At 57.2% G+C, this 14,952-nt stretch overlaps 3 protein-coding genes across 8 annotated transcripts in view; 1 reads left to right on the top strand and 2 right to left on the bottom strand.

The window, feature by feature from the left end:
• The window catches only part of VCPKMT (valosin containing protein lysine methyltransferase), a gene marked incomplete at its 5' end in the record, with an annotated part of 3,772 nt that extends 1,467 nt beyond the window's left edge, over nt 1–2,305 (top strand). The window contains one exon of the mRNA XM_021403381.1: nt 1,387–2,305. Coding sequence (XP_021259056.1) covers nt 1,387–1,590 — 204 coding nt within the window. The remainder of the gene's footprint in view (nt 1–1,386) is intronic.
• LOC110401967 lies at nt 2,266–7,996 on the bottom strand. Of its 6 annotated transcripts, none has more exons than XR_002440722.1 (4): nt 6,218–7,989; nt 4,872–4,965; nt 2,488–4,774; nt 2,266–2,405 (listed from the first exon to the last, which is right to left on the bottom strand). XR_002440722.1 is itself a non-coding variant. In XM_021403549.1 (4 exons), the coding sequence occupies exons 1-4, from the start codon at nt 6,873–6,875 to the stop codon at nt 4,092–4,094; spliced, it is 966 nt and encodes a 321-aa protein (XP_021259224.1). In that variant the 5' UTR covers nt 6,876–7,996; the 3' UTR covers nt 2,276–4,091. The 6 variants fall into 6 exon arrangements, 2 of the variants coding, with proteins under 2 accessions (XP_021259224.1, XP_021259223.1); XR_002440719.1 differs by having other exon boundaries at nt 2,276–2,836; nt 2,931–4,774; XR_002440721.1 differs by having other exon boundaries at nt 2,276–2,774; nt 2,931–4,774.
• ARF6 (ADP ribosylation factor 6) lies at nt 12,032–14,946 on the bottom strand. The gene has a single exon (XM_021402898.1). The coding sequence runs from the start codon at nt 14,857–14,859 to the stop codon at nt 14,332–14,334; it is 528 nt and encodes a 175-aa protein (XP_021258573.1). The 5' UTR covers nt 14,860–14,946; the 3' UTR covers nt 12,032–14,331.

The raw sequence follows: 14,952 nt of genomic DNA, 5'->3' as shown, positions 1-14,952 counted from the left end.
GAAGAGAGTTGGGATGGAAAAGAGTTGGGATGGAAGAGAGTTGGGATGGAAGAGAGATGGGATGGAAGAGAGTTGGGATGGAAAAGAGATGGGATGGAAAAGAGTTGGGATGGAAAAGAGTTGGGATGGAAAAGAGTTGGGATGTGGGGTTTGTGTTGGCTGAGCAGAACCAGGGCGGCCGTGGTTACATGCACTGGGGATTGCTGCACGGCGCAGCGCGTTCGCCTTCAGGTGGGTTTGGCCGTAATTCCTGGTGTGACTCTCCAGCTTCAGCAGCAGAGACTGCGGGCGCTCACTGAGCTTCGTGTTCCTGCAGAGGCAGAAGACACGGGGTGGTGGTGCTGGCCGTACCCGCGCTGATGCTTTAGGGCCGGGCAGCCACAGCTGCACAGGTTGCAGAAGGGGCCCTGCGCATCGGCTGTCTGTACCAGAGCTGAGCGATTCCGTAGGAGCAGGTTAGCAGGTGGCTGTGCCCTTCTTCCCGCAGCTGTTAACAGAGGCTGTTGGGAGAGTTAAAAATTAATCTGGCAGAAAGCTGCTTTCTTTTCACGTGCCCCATGGGAAGCACGAGGCGGGGTGCTTCGGGAAGCCGGCTCTGCAAAATGCTGCTTTCACAGACGCTTGCGTGCTGCAGCGAGGGAGCGCTGGCAGTGCTGGAATTGCGGTGGGCCGGGTGTGTGTCCTGAGCAGCTCACACACAAACACAAACACGGCGCTGCCCGTCACTACTGGGGCTGCCCGCAGCGCTGGGTTCAGCTCTGCACCTGTGAAGGCAGCCGGGAGGCCGCCCTCGGACAGCGGTGCTGGCTTATACGAAATAACAACACTGTAGGAAGTAAAAAAAAAAGCAACGAGACTTCCAAGGTGATTTGTACACGCTAATAAAGGCGCTCGGGTAATTAGCCTTGCCTCGATCCGGCTGCGAGGAGGGTTGCGGCCCCGGCGAGGCACGGCTCCCGCAGTAACGCAACGGCTGTAGGTGTTCCTGATGATTTCTGCTTTCCCATAATTGATTTCCTCCCCCGGCTCGTCGGGGTTCAGCCAAGTTGATCTCCCGGGCGCGTTGCGGAGCCGTCGTGTGTTTGTTTTTTTTTCCCTGCAGTGGTGAGGGCTGGCAGAGCCGGGCAGGTGCTGCGGTTTGGCGTGGTGCTTGGGAGACGGAAGGAAGCAAAACCTTCCATCCAGAGCTTTAGATTTAGGTTATTTTTTAATCGACCTTTGAACCGGTGACTTTATTTTACGCCGCAAGGTGTCTGCAGCCGGGTTGGTTAAAATGAGGGTAGACGAGCTGCGCCAAGCGGCTTGCCTGCTTCGGGGGCCTTTGTCATGGTGCACGCTCCGTTCCAAAGGGCAGTGGCACCAAATGACCCCGCGTCCTGTCCTCAGCTGCTTCAGGTGGACTTCGAGCTGGAGCGAGTTCCCCTGGATCAGCACGACGAGGAGTATCGCAGCGAGGACATCCACATCGTGACCATCCACAGGAAGCGGACGGTGGGTGACGTCGCCAGGAATGGGCAGAGCCGCCGTGCGCACGGCGCGGTTGGAGCGTCCCGTGGTCGAAGCTGTAAAAGCGACCGTGAAATCCCGTGAGGGACCCCGTGAAGCTGCAGAGCAGAGCTGTGCTTGCACAGGGGAGCAATTTTGTTCTGAAGCGCGGCGCTGAGCCGGGTGCAGGCCTTTGTGCTGCCCGTGAGCTGTGGGCTGGCGGGCTGAAGGGCTGGGGCAGCCAGGTGTTAAAAGCAAGGTGCACAGTGCTGCTCTGAGCACCCGCTGCTCCGCTCCACCGCCCTCCTCCCCACCCCGCTGCGTGGAGGTGGAGCTGAGCAGCCTGTCCGTGGTAATCACATGCTGGTTATCAGGCAGATATGCATGAAGAAGGTACTTGATGCTGACGTGACACGCGGGCCCGGTGTTGGAACGAAACCGCTGTGTTCAAGCATCTGTACCTCTCCATTTTGTCTTTAAATCTCTTCGCAGAATTCCCCGTCCTGAGCTCCTTGGCAGCTGGCTGGAACCCTGCAGAGGAGGGAGCCCCACGAAGGAGCCGCCTGCAGCGTGTTTGCGCCACGGGAGGAGGAGAAGTGGCCTCGCTGGGCCGCGTGCCCCCCCCCCCCCTTTCTGCTGGGCAGGACGTGGTCTCCTGCTGTCTGCAGGCTCAGGCAGTGGGAGGCCAGAATGGAAGCACGGCTCAGCGCAGCGCTGCTGTGTGTGTTCCGTGTGCCACAGGCAGCACTGCCTGAGGAGGAAGCCCCGTCTGGGGGACAGCCGAGCCCGGAGAGCCGCTCAATAAAACTTTTCTACTTGAGGTGGGCAGTGGCTGGTCGTTTCCTTTCCAGCCCCTCGTTCCCTGCATTGCAGAGGTCCCGGGAGCAGTCGTGGTGGTGGGTTCTGTATGCAGATGGTGCCTGTGCAGGACGAAATTGTTCTTTCTTTTAACTCCATCTGCGCTTTTCTATTCTAAGGACGCGCAGCGTTGAATTTTGACACCTTTCAGCTATTCTGGTGAGCAGGTTCCTCTTGCAGTTGGTGTTTCTTGCCAAGCTGCCTCTTGTCGCTGCGCAGTGATTGCTTTGCAATTGAATTTCAAAGGAGGTGTTGCTCCTGCTCTGTTTGTGGCTGAGCACAGCCCGCAGAGCGAGGCCTGCTGCTGCCGGGAGGCACCTGGCTGCTGCTGCACCCCTGTGCTCTCCGTTGGCGTCCTCCGAGCTGTCCCTTGTAAGCTTTGCTCCTTGCAGGACACAGCCCCTGCTTGCAGAGCGTGACGGAGGCAAATCCTGAACGCGCAGCAGAGTGAGAACATAATTTGTCGCGACCACGTGCGTTATTTGTTCGCTTGCTAGGAAAAGAGCTCCTTAATTAAAAGCTGGCCTGCAGGGAGATATTTCCCAGCGTGTTTATGCCGGCCTGGCTTCCCCGGTGGAAGCCCTTACCCTGGCATAGTTGTCCCTGGGTGGGATGCGAGGACGCCGTGAGCGCGGCGCGGTTTGCGGGCGCTGCAGGTGGCGGTGGCGTTCCCCAGCGCCTGGGTGCATTTTTATCTCCGTGATTTCGGCGCTTCCTTTTCTCTCTCTCCTTCAGAAGAAGAAAAAAAAGGAAGCCGTGCGTTTCTCTTCCTTGCGTGCGGCCGGTGCCTGCTCCTCCCTGCTCTGAGCTCGAGGCGTGCAGCGCTCGCGCTGGGGCTGCTGTGGGGTGAAGGGCACCTTGGGGTGGACCCGGGTGGACCCTGCACCGCCTGCACCCACTGCGAGGGGCTGTGAAACCCGACTGCCAGCGCCTCGGCTGCTGCTGCTGCTCCTTTTTTGGTGCAGAGGAAGTGGCTCCGAAGCAGGGCAGTGTGGGGAAGGAGGCCGCCAGCACGGTGCTTGTGTGTCACACCCCAGAGCCACAAGATGAAACGGCTGCTGTGGGGGAGGGAAGGGATTCTGGAAAGGGGCCGTGATCTTCCTCCTCGCTGCTCGGGGCTGAGCTCACCGTGCTGCAACGAGCTCCCCACATTGTAGTCACAGAATCGCAGCACGGATGGGTTGGAAGGGGCTCCCCAGCCCCACCCCTGCCATGGGCTGGGTGCTCCCTGGCTCAGGCTGCACAGGGCCCATCCGTGGCCTCAGGCCCCTCCAGGGATGGGGCACCCACAGCTCTGGGCAGCAGTGCCACATCCCCATGGCTCTGGAACCCCTCCAGGGACGGTGACCCCACCACTCCCTGGCAACCTGTGCCAGCGCATCACCTCTCCTGCAGAGAATAATTTCTTCCTAACACCCAGCCTAACCCAAATGACCGAACCAACCCTAACAGCCAACCTGATTTTCCCTAACACCCATCAATATCAGGAAAGGCTTTTTGTCCAGGAGGACCTGCTCCCTGTCCCGGTGCCTGCTCTGTGCTCAGCTCGCAGTCTCCATTTGCTGGCACGGAGCACTGTCCCTGCCCGGGCTGGTGGCACTCCTCGCTGTTTCCTGCACCACAGAGAGGAGCGGCTGCGAGCTGAGCTGTGCAGCGACGGCCGCAGCTTCCTGCCGCCATGGCCGCGAGCTGGAAACCTCGAGAGCAGCCTGTGGAGCGGGACTCCATCTGTAATTAGTGCGTGTTAATTATTTCTGCCCTCCAGAGCTCCCACGTGGGGTGCGGGGGCTTCTCGAGGTGTCCCGGAGGCGGTGGTGATACAGGGCTCCTTGAGCGCCTTTCATTCCTCTTTCACTTCTGGGTGTGGTTTGCGTGTTTCTAAAGAAGAAAGAAGGCAAAGCCTCTGTGAGGGAGGAGGCAGAGGGCGCTGGGGACGTCGGCCGTGGCCGTGCGGGAGGTGGCTCTCACCAAGCAGGGACCTGGGCTTGGTGCGGCCTAGTGGTGGTGTGCCACCAGGACCCCCCGCCTCCTTCCTGCCTCAGCGTGGCACGTTGCTGCCTCGTCCTGCCCAGGGCGAGCGCGGCCTCGCGGCCTCGTCCCTCCACGTCCCCTGCCCGCAGTATCCCTGCCCTCGTCCCGCCGCCATGTCCCCGTCCCTGCTGAGCCCGCGCTTCCATTATTGCCGAGCCCTGACTCAGCGCTCTGCCGGCGGGCTGACGCACAGGGCCGAGCCCATCGGCTGCAAACCGTGGGGACACGAACACAACCCCGGCTCCTGGGCGCTTTCTGTTCCCCTCCTGCAGCTCTGTCCCCTTCGCCATGCCCCACTGCCTCCCCCCACACCGACCTGCATGGTGGGGAGCGCGGCTCGGCCGCTTCCCTTCCCAGCTCTTTTGGGGAAGTGCATCTCTTTCTGAGAGGGAACGTCTTCCTTTGGAGAGAGCACCACGTGTAAGGGGTGCCCGTTACTTCTGGCGGGAGTTCATCCTTTTTTCGGGCTGCACAAGAAACGCCGAATAGGAACGCACCAAAACCCACAGCGACCACTTCCCGATGGGCTCTTGTGCTCCCCTCCTTGATTTTGGGTTTCCTCGTCCGGCTGAAGTTTGGCACCGGGTTTCCCTTTGGGTTGAATGCAAAGAGTTAAGCAGCCCCATGCTCCTGAGGATTTGGGCCAGATATTTAAGGATGGACGGCTCGTCACAGAGCAGGGAGGTGCCATGTTCCCAAGCACCTCAGGGGCTCTCCTGACAGCAGCTGGGGGCAGAAGCACAAAGCTCCTTCTTTGTATTTTCAGCTTCTTGGTGGTAGCATTGGAATCATTTGGGACTGGGGGAGCAGAGGAGAAGTATTTGCCATGCGAAAATCCATGCAAAAGCTGAAAGGTGTGGGATGTGGCACAGGGCAGGTGGTGCCCAACGGCTGCGAGGCGATGGGGATGAGCTGCACCGTGTTGGCACAGAGCAATTTAACAGACACGTCCTTAATATTGTCCCCGGAGAGGGGTTTAAATAGAGACAAGATGCCCAGCGGGGAGGGTTATCCAGGCTAGCGGGACACGCCAGCACTGGGGACTCTTCCACAGCCTTGTCACCGATGCCACCAGGCTCCTCTTCGCAGCATCCCCTCAGTGCAGCACAGGAGGGGGCTGATAAAAATAAATCAGCAGTGGCTGAGCATTGTACTGAGAGCTGAGCGAAACGGCAGAGCTCAGCAAGGCCGTGTCAGCAAACAGCTCTCCCTGCTGAACCGGGGATTTGGGGGATGGAGAGAGCCTTGGAGAGCTTCCAGCCATGGGGATGGGCATCCGTGGGGTCCCTGGGTGTGGGGGAAATGACATCTAGAAATGGTACCCACCACTGGCACCACCAACGGTACCCACCAGTGACACCACCTGTGACACCACTGATGGAACCCACCAATGGCACCACCAATGGGAACCTCCAATGGAGCCCACCCATGGAACCCACCAATACCACTCACCAGTGGCACACACCAATAGCTCCACCAATGGAACCCACCAATGGGAGCCACCAATGGCTCCACCAATGGAACCCACCAATGGCACCAACCAACAGAAGCCACCAATGGCACTATCAATGGCACTGCCAATGCCCTCACCAATGGCACCCTCATTGCCTGCTCCATGCTGCCTGCTGCCCACACCCCTCTGTGCCCCTTGGCACCCTTGGCAAAGTCCAAAGCTAAACATTAGCTCCAGCCCTGGACAGCCTCTGTCCCTAGAGCTCAGCCTCCCCCTCTGCTTGTCTTCCCTTCCAACTCTGAGGATTCTATGATTCTCTGATTCCAGGATCATTTCCATGCCCCAACCTTCACCCATCCCAAAACCATCATTTTTCTGCCCCAAACTCACAGCTCAGGCTCTCCCTGCTGCCCCAGCTGCAGAGCCCAATCCCTCCTTGGGGTCCGTAGAGGCCGTGCTTCCCCCCAGGCTTCACTGCCCCAAAGGTTTTGCCATGCAGCCGTCTCCGGGCGTTGCATAGCACAGCAACGCCCGGAGACGGCTGCATGGCAAAACCTTCATATCTCTGCTGCTCATGCATTGCTGCTGCTGATGGGAGCTGATGGGGTGTGACAAGGCTTTTCAGGCTGTTCTCTGTGTCACCGCGGCCGTGCGTGCAGGGCCGAGCACCCAGAGGGCAGCGCTGGGGCAGGGGCTGCTTACCCACCCAGCTCAGGGTGCGCACACAAGGCCGAGCCAGCCCTGGGGTGGCCGGGCAGGTTGGGGCAGCACAGGGCAGGCAACGCCCGGCACACCCACACTGAGCAGGAGGGGCGGGTGCAGCACGCAGGATTCGGGCGCAGCGGGAGGAGGCCGGGGAGCCCGAAGGCTCGGAGGGAAGCAGTGGGTGCCCTGCGGGGTGCTCTGGTTTTAATGCCAAGAAACGATACGGTTCTACGGTTGTATGACGCCGGGATGCTGTTTTGCCACCACGCTCTGAAACGCCGTTTTGCTGCAGGCTTGCAGCACGGGGAAGGCGATGCCCCGGAGCAGACGCAGGCAGCAGCATGCCAGGAGTTGGGACATCTCCTCCTGCACTGGGTGTCTGTGTGGTGCACACTGCGGCTGCCCCGGCCTGGCCGAGCTGCTCACTCACTCTCGGTGCATGGGAATGCTGCTCTGTCCAAAGCAGGTGGCCCTCGGTGTATGAGCAAATGGGTTTTCTCGATGCTAATCAGGAGGAGGAAGTGAAGAATGTCCTTAATTGCAGATCAGCTTGCTCGGCTGCTTTCCCAACCCCTGCACAACGTCCCAGCTCCCGTCCTTGCCGTGGGAACACACGGCGCATTGCTCACCCGGCCGTGGTGTACCCGGGTTCTGCAACAGGGGCTTCCTCCTGCTCGGCCCCGGGTCAGAGCTCCACTGAGGGGACACATCCCACCCCAACACATGCACCGCAAAGGTCACTTTCTCCCCAGTCCAACAGCCCCCGGGCTCCATGTCTGGGCACTGTGCCTCATGGGGCTGTGCTCAGATGTTGTCTCCTCTTGCTCCCAGACGTCCCGGGAGGCCCAGCCGGTCACACAGGGAAAAGGAACCCGTGGGACTATGAAAATCATATTGAAAAGAGCTGAGCCTTAATTAGGTCACATCCTTCAAAAGCAGCTCGGGATCACAGGATGCGAAGCGCCGGCGGCGCAGCCCTGGGCGGGCTGGGGGCGATGGAGCTGCGACGTCTGAGTGTGGGGCTCCACTTCTTGGACAAATACACACCTATATATGTAGGTACCTCCTTGGCCCACCGTTGCTTGCTCCGTGGGGCAGGTTGGCTGGGGTCGGGGTGCAGGTGCCCCACGCATTGCTCACAGTGAGGCCGGGAAGGATCCTTCAGCCAGGAATCCTTAAGCATCTGCAGCTGAAAAAAAGGAGAAAAAATCCCACTTTTACAGCAGTGAGCTCTGAGCTTCTGTCTGGAAAATGTGACGGCGCTTAATGAGAAAAGCACGGCCGCGTGATTTCCCTTCGGAGCTGCACAGCTGTGAAACAAATAGAGGGGAAAGTCGGGGTCCCCTTCGCTTCACTGTGATGTGGCCGCACTTCGGGGTGCCCGCAGCGTGGGCAGTGGGGCACGGGGGCACCAGAGCTGCCCCGTAGGGCAATAGGTCAGTACTGGTATTGCTGTTAATGTGTAACGAGGCTCTCATTGGGCAGAGCTGAGATCGGTGAGCTCCGTGCTGCGGTGTGCAGCGGGGAGGCTGTGCCTGGGGGAAAGCACAGCGGCCTCAAAGCGGCTTTCGGGTGATGCTGGCTGCAGCCAGACGTGGAACCATCCAGCTTGGAAAGAACTCCAAGGTCCCCAAGCCCAACCCCACCCCAGCCCTCCATGCCCACTGCCCATGTCCCTCAGTGCCACATCCCCATGGCTCTGGAACACCTCCAGGGACCCCAGCACTCACTCCCTGGGCAGCTGTGCCAGTGCAGCACCGCTCTTCTGGAGAAGAAATGCTCCTGATAGCCAACCCAACCCTACTCTCCAACCTAATCTTTCCCCCTCAGCACCTCGGGGGGAGCACATGGGCCGGGTGCTCGGGTTCCTCTGCAGGACATCGCAGCCCCTGCGGCCGCCGCACCGCAGCCAAAGGGAAGCAGCAGAGCAGCGCTCGAGCCCAGCAGTGAGCCTGGCCCAGCACACGCATTCCTTGGCCGTGCGCTCAGACCGGAAAAGATTGACTTCAGCCCAGGGATCGGCGGAGCAGCTTCGCCTTCACCGACGCGAGTCCCGCGGCCTCTAGAAAAACCATGGCCAACGCTTTTTGGTGTGGGGCATTTTTTTTTTTTTTTTTGAGGCGCTAAATGAGGAAGCGCAGAGGGACGTGCAGGTCGGGAAGGTCCAGCTGGAGGAGGGGGGAAGCTTTTATTGCGGCACGGGAAGGAGGAACCCCGCAGCGCTGCGCGTCCCTGCCCACCCGGCTGCAGCGCTTTCGCCCTTCCTGCGTTTCCCCGGCCGGCAGCGCTGAGCCGACGCCGTGCTCCCTGGCAGCAGGGACTGATGATTGTGAACACACAGCTATCGATGTGATGTGTGGGATGCGATGGGGATGCTGAAGGATGGAGTGATTGGGACACTTGATCGGCAGGGCTCGCTTCCGCAGAGCCGGCTCGCGGCTGCGTCGTCGGGCTGAAGGAAAAGCTCCCCGGCGAGCGCACGGGCCGGGTTTGGTTCCAGTTAGGGCAGCGGATTGGAAGCCGCAAATACGTGATAGGCAAAGCTTCCAGGAGAGCTGGGTCAGCTCCAAACTAATCCAGCCCCTGTGGGGAAAGGGCGTTCTGGCAGATGTTAAGCTAATGGGATAACTGCGAGCGCAGCCCGGCCCGCTGCGTGGCGGCGGCTGAAAGTTGGCAGCCACCGGCTGAGCGCCCGCCTGCCAACACCCCCCTTTTCTTTCAGTAGGAACAAGCAGAAAGCTCCCGGGGGGGAAGGAGCAGCAAAATATTAGCAGCACGGGGACCGAGCCAGCCCATGCTCTGGGATCGCACAGGATGGGAGCACCGTGCTGAGCGTGCCTTCGCCCCAACTCCACGCCGTCCTCTTCCCCCCGCAGCCTTTGTGCTGCTGCTGCTTCTGTGCCTGAACTGAAGGACTCGTGCTGTGCTGGACACAGGGGCAGGTCCGGGCCTTGGCCCGCAGTGCACAGCTCCGCTCCCTGCTCTTCCCTGAGGGCGAGAGGCGCGAGGCTGAGCCCGGACTTGCTGGTGGCGGCCCTGGGGATGGGATCCACCCAGCTGAGCACTCCTAAGGGAAAAGAAAGCAGCGTTTGGAGCGTCGCTGGCTTCCTTCTCTACCGAAACGGACACCCATTAAATCCTCCCCAAGTTGTTTTATTGGTTTTTTTTTTGTTGTTTTTTTTTTTAACTAAAAGCTGTAGCACAGCGAGCGAAGGGAAGGGGAAGGCTCCCAGCTGAGGAGGAGCACAGAACTGAGACCATGGAGCCTCAGCCAGGCTCTGCGGCTGCAGCAGATGACTCACACCTTTGATTCGTTTTTTTTCCCTCTTTTTCAAGGGCGGAGATACCTGTTCTCAAGCACAAGAAACTGCTTCCTGGACGGCGTGCAGCACATCCAGCCTGCTGCACAAAACAGCCGCCCTGCACCCCAGCTCTGGGCTCTCGCAGGGAGGAAACCTCAGCGCTGAGCACCACGGGGCTCTGACTCAGCCATTTCCCCTTCCAAACCGAAGGCAGGGCTGAAATTACACAGCTCTCGGCGTGCTCCAAGTTCTGAACACGAGGTTGACCGCGGCATCCGAGTCCCCCACCTCGGCCTGAAGCTGCACGGAGACGTCAGCGCCGGCGTCACGCTTCGGAGGTCAGAAGAGGAAGGGGTTTGCTGAGCGGAGGTGCCACCGCCTCCACGACAGCTCTGCGAGTTCACACTTCCCCCATTTGCGAGCAGAAAGTTTGATCCAGACAGCACCAAAGCACTTTGGGCTGAGGTACACTGGGAGCAAAGCCGAGGGCAAAGGAACGGCCTGGTGCCCAGGGTTGCCTCTGCCCCACTCCCAGAGCCAAGGGCACGGCGCCCGGCACCGCTCACTGCTCCTCCAGCATCGAGCATCCCAGTGGTTTCTAAAATCCAAGAGCCGCTCCTTGGGGAGAACCATTGCCCGTGAGATTGTATTAGCAAGGTTAATTTCCAATTAGGGGTGGCGGGCGCATTTGTTCCGAACCCTGCCCGCGAGGACGGCGGCCCCGTGACTGGGGAAGGCCCTGCCGGGTGAGTCACGCGTGGGCTCTGATTTCAAACACGAGTGCTGGCGTTCTGAGAAATGACTAAGTCCCGCCATGAAAGAGACACGACTTGCTCCTCGGGAACCTTGTCTACCAACCTGGAGGAGCTTAATTAAGCTGAAGAGATTTCATTTACACGGCCGCGCCCTTCGCTGACATGCGGGCAGACAGGGCCAGCTGTGGAGCAGGAAGGCCCAGCAGCCCGCGCCGCGCTCCCACGCCGCCCAGCCACGTTTCCCAGCAATTCCCAAAAGTTTGGCAACCCCCAATGACCGCGCATCACCGGCAGCTGCCTCCGGCTCCAGCGAGCAGCCAAGGGGCCGGGTTCTTCCGTGCCATCCCTGCCTTTGCGCCGGCCCCACGCGCTCCCCACGCACCCGGCCTTCGCTCAGCCCGCTCGCGTCCCATCGGGGCACCCACGAGGTCCCCGCAGTGCGGCTGTGGTTCCGCAGCACCCCGAGGTGCTCAGCCGCCCGCCAGCTGCCACCCGTCCCTGCCCAGCTGGGATCTCCGGCCTCGGAGCCGCGTCCGTGCCCATTTGACGCCGCAGTTTGCTAAAAAAGATTCCTAATTTCTCAGCGGGTGTCTTAAAGAAGCGCCGTCCTTTCCAGTTATAAAAATAGTCCCTCGTTTAAGTCTCGGAGGAATTACAGACTGGCTTTCAACGCTGCGAGATACAACAGAGAGCTCTTTATGTCAGCAGAACGCGCTCCTCCAGTGCCATGTTGCCCCTTTCTGTTTCCCTCGTCATTAAATAGAAGGAACGTACCAGGAGAGCTCCGCTGTGTAATTGCTTTATTTTCTGCTTATTAGTTCTTTACCAACACTACAGCCATATTGAGAACACAAAATTCCTGTTTACTTGTCAGGGAGATCACAGTCTACAAACTCATTCACTTATCAGACACGATTAACGCCATTCAAAGCTTACTCCATAAATTCACACGGACACAAATCGCCGCGCTCGGGCTGGGTTTGGAAGTGGCTGGGTTTCGGGCCCCCCCCCCCCCCATGAGCTGCAGCTCTGTCCCACCAAGGGGATTCTGAAAGTGAAAGCGCTGGATGCGTTGGGTAGCAACGGCCATTGATTGATTGCTGAAGTCTCTGCCACATCCCGGTCACTTTTTCTCCCTCCCCACCCCCCCCCCCCCCAAAAAAAAAAAAATAAGACATGAAAAGAAACCAAACCCAAAGAACCGAAAGACAAACCAAGAAAACAAAGGGGTTTCTTTTCGCCTACAAAATAGAATGGCTAAAGCAACAAAGCGACCAAGTACAAAGTCGGGGATGCAAGGCGATGCAAAGCCCAGCCACCAGCTCTGCCCCGGCGCCTGAAGGGAACGCGCAGCAAAGCGACCGAGACGGAAAATGAAGGTATCGACATTTTCATTTCGACTGAGAACAGATTTAAGAAAGTTCAAGAACCATGAAGAGAGCTTCAAGTTTTCCAGTTTAGGCATTTACTTTGTGCTTGGCTGTTTTATTTATGCTCCAGAAGAAAACAGTAACCATATTCTCGCATTTTAGCCTTTATACTGCCACACTATTTGTTCAGTTACATCAACAGGAAAAAAAAAAGAAAACAAGTCTTAACGCTTGTAAGAAGCCAGAAAATAGAGCAGTGACATCCCAACGGCAGCAAGACTCGAGTGGAAAGTCCCCCCCTCCTCCGGACCTGGGATCCCACAGTTCCTGCACACCAGGCTTATTCCTCGCTGCTCGGCTCCCCGGGGCTTGCAGTCAATGCTCTATCTTCCAGCACCAAGAACCCACTCAGTCCCACTTGCACCCCACATCGAGATAAATCATTTGGAACCAGATCGAAAGCAACTTTTAAGTGGTCCAAAACATTCCATTTCAGAAGTGAATTCGGTATTTTTGTGTGTGTGTGTGTGTGTGCGTGTTAATCTTCCCATCCATCTTTGGTAAGAGCTCCATATACAACGTACTTTGCATGCAGAGTCAACACTGCAGAACCGGAGTGTAATGCCCCAATTTCACGTCAAACTCATATCCTTGAGAGAAAAAAAAAAAAAAAAAAGCCATTTTCTTCTGGTTTTGTAGCATACATTCCTAGAATTCCCCAATCGAGTTTAACTCCTTGAGGAAATCTGAAGTTAATCCTTAAGGCTGAATAAGAACCAGCTGCTTTAGCATTTTTTGCGGCCAGCATTAATACTTGATTGAGACTTTATATTAACACTGGCTCTGGGTGGGGTTTTTTTTTTTTTTTTTGCCAGCCACACCTGCACGCCGTGGCACGGCGAATGAGCTGCTTGCCCTTTAAGAACTCATTATGGAAGTTTACATTCATAGTCGTATTCTCACTCTCTCCACCCCGCTCTCATTGGCAGTTACTCAATGGGTTTCACGCATCCAACACGGTTAGCTCCCTTCCTACAGCACTGCAGCAACAACTGGAGAGCGACGCTGCACCGAGCTGCGGGAGCTCGGCCTGCTCAATGTGCCCGCCCCGCTTCCCCACGGCCCCGCTCGCACAGCTCGGCCCCTGAGCGTGCAAGCACGGAGCCACGGGGCTCTCCCGCGCGTCCTCTCCGTTTCACAAATGAGAAATCCTGGCGAGATTGAGATGCCTTAAGGTGAGGCCAAAAGTGAGAAATCCTCGCAAGATTTAGAGGCCGTAAGATGAAGCGGTTTGCCTTCATCCCGAGGCGGGCAAGTCGGTGCGAGACTTCCGCCTCAAGCCGCCGATTTAAAGTCAAACTTGTTGCAACGCTTGCAGGTTATTGCTGCGTGTTTCTGGAAGGAACCTATCTTGCATTGGAGACCGACAAAAGGAGTAAAAACTGCAGCTAAACATCATCAAATTCGCAATGCAAGACAGAAACGGAACGGTATATACCCTGGAACTATTCTTACATCATTCATGTTTTATTTGCTATATGGTTGCTATGTAGAATGGGGAACTTATTTGCATCCCTTCTCATGCATGATGTATGGTTCAGAACTTCACAGCTGACATTTCAAAGCAGTTCTTACATTACCTAGTTAACATGACGCCCGATATGCACTTTGAACATGTTACAATGGTATTCTCGCTATCTGCCACCGCGGGCAGGAATTCGTCTCGTTACGAGGCTGAGATATGAAGCCAGACCGAGAGTCACTACTTAGTTACAGATTAACAGAACTTTAAAAAAAAAAAAGTCCTTAATATAAAAAGACAGACCGCAGATTGATTTTAAGCAATAATTTTCAGTTTACTAGATGAAGTAGACCTAGCAACATATTCCGCAGGAAGGCAAAAAAGTAGCAATCTACAGCAAGTGAGAGAGGAACAAAAAAAAATATCATCAAAAAAAAAGTAGAACCAGAAAGCATACACTGAAAATGGTACCCCTCCCCCAGCCGTCCCCCCACATAATCAAACCATCTTAAGGGCTATCGAGAGAGAGAGAAAAAAAAAAAAAAAGTTACTTAGCAAGTCTACAACGTGTCTTTCCCCTGTTTGCTGGAGGTCTGCCATAGCATCTAGTGCTTGTGTTCGTGTCACATTCGGAGGTTAGAGCATCCTAACGCCAAGCGAGAAGAGTTAAAACAGGAATCCAGTCAAGTGTGGAGAAGGAAAGGGTGGTCATTGGAGAAAGGTGATCATAATCCTATGGATGCTTTTGTTTTACTTTTCTGTCGAGAATCATTCTTCCGGAAAGCCATGTGGGTTATTTATTTATTTTTTTTCTCTTTAATTCTTTGTAGACTAAATAGTTACTCTCTCATTAGGATTTATAATTGGACGTTAACCATGTCAGCCCTTCGTAGAGTCCGTCCCCTGTAGTAGCACAGGAGGGCTGCACGTACCAATTCCTATCCCTGATCCGGGTCAGGCCCAGTTTCTCCTGGATTTCGTGGGGTTTCATGGCATCGGGCAGGTCCTGCTTGTTGGCGAAGATGAGGATGATGGCGTCCCGCATCTCCCTGTCGTTGATGATGCGGTGCAGCTCCTGGCGGGCCTCGTCGATGCGGTCGCGATCGGCGCAGTCCACCACGAAGATCAAGCCCTGCGTGCCCGTGTAGTAGTGCCTCCAGAGGGGCCGGATCTTGTCCTGCCCCCCCACATCCCACACGTTGAACTTGACGTTTTTGTAAGTGACCGTCTCCACGTTGAAGCCCACGGTGGGGATGGTGGTGACGGACTGGCCCAGCTTCAGTTTGTACAGGATGGTGGTTTTGCCGGCCGCGTCCAGCCCCAGCATCAGGATCCGCATCTCCTTGTTGCCGAAGATCTTGGATAGCACCTTGCCCATCTCGGCGGCATCCAAGGGCCCGGCGCCTGCGGCGGGGCGGGGGTCGCGGAGGGCGAGCGGCGAGAGCCCCGGGGCGGCCCGAGCGAGCGGGGC

This window comes from Numida meleagris, chromosome 6 (assembly GCF_002078875.1).
Source record: "Numida meleagris isolate 19003 breed g44 Domestic line chromosome 6, NumMel1.0, whole genome shotgun sequence".
Taxonomy (NCBI): Eukaryota; Metazoa; Chordata; class Aves; order Galliformes; family Numididae; genus Numida; species Numida meleagris.
This window is presented reverse-complemented; position numbering and strand designations above follow the sequence as displayed.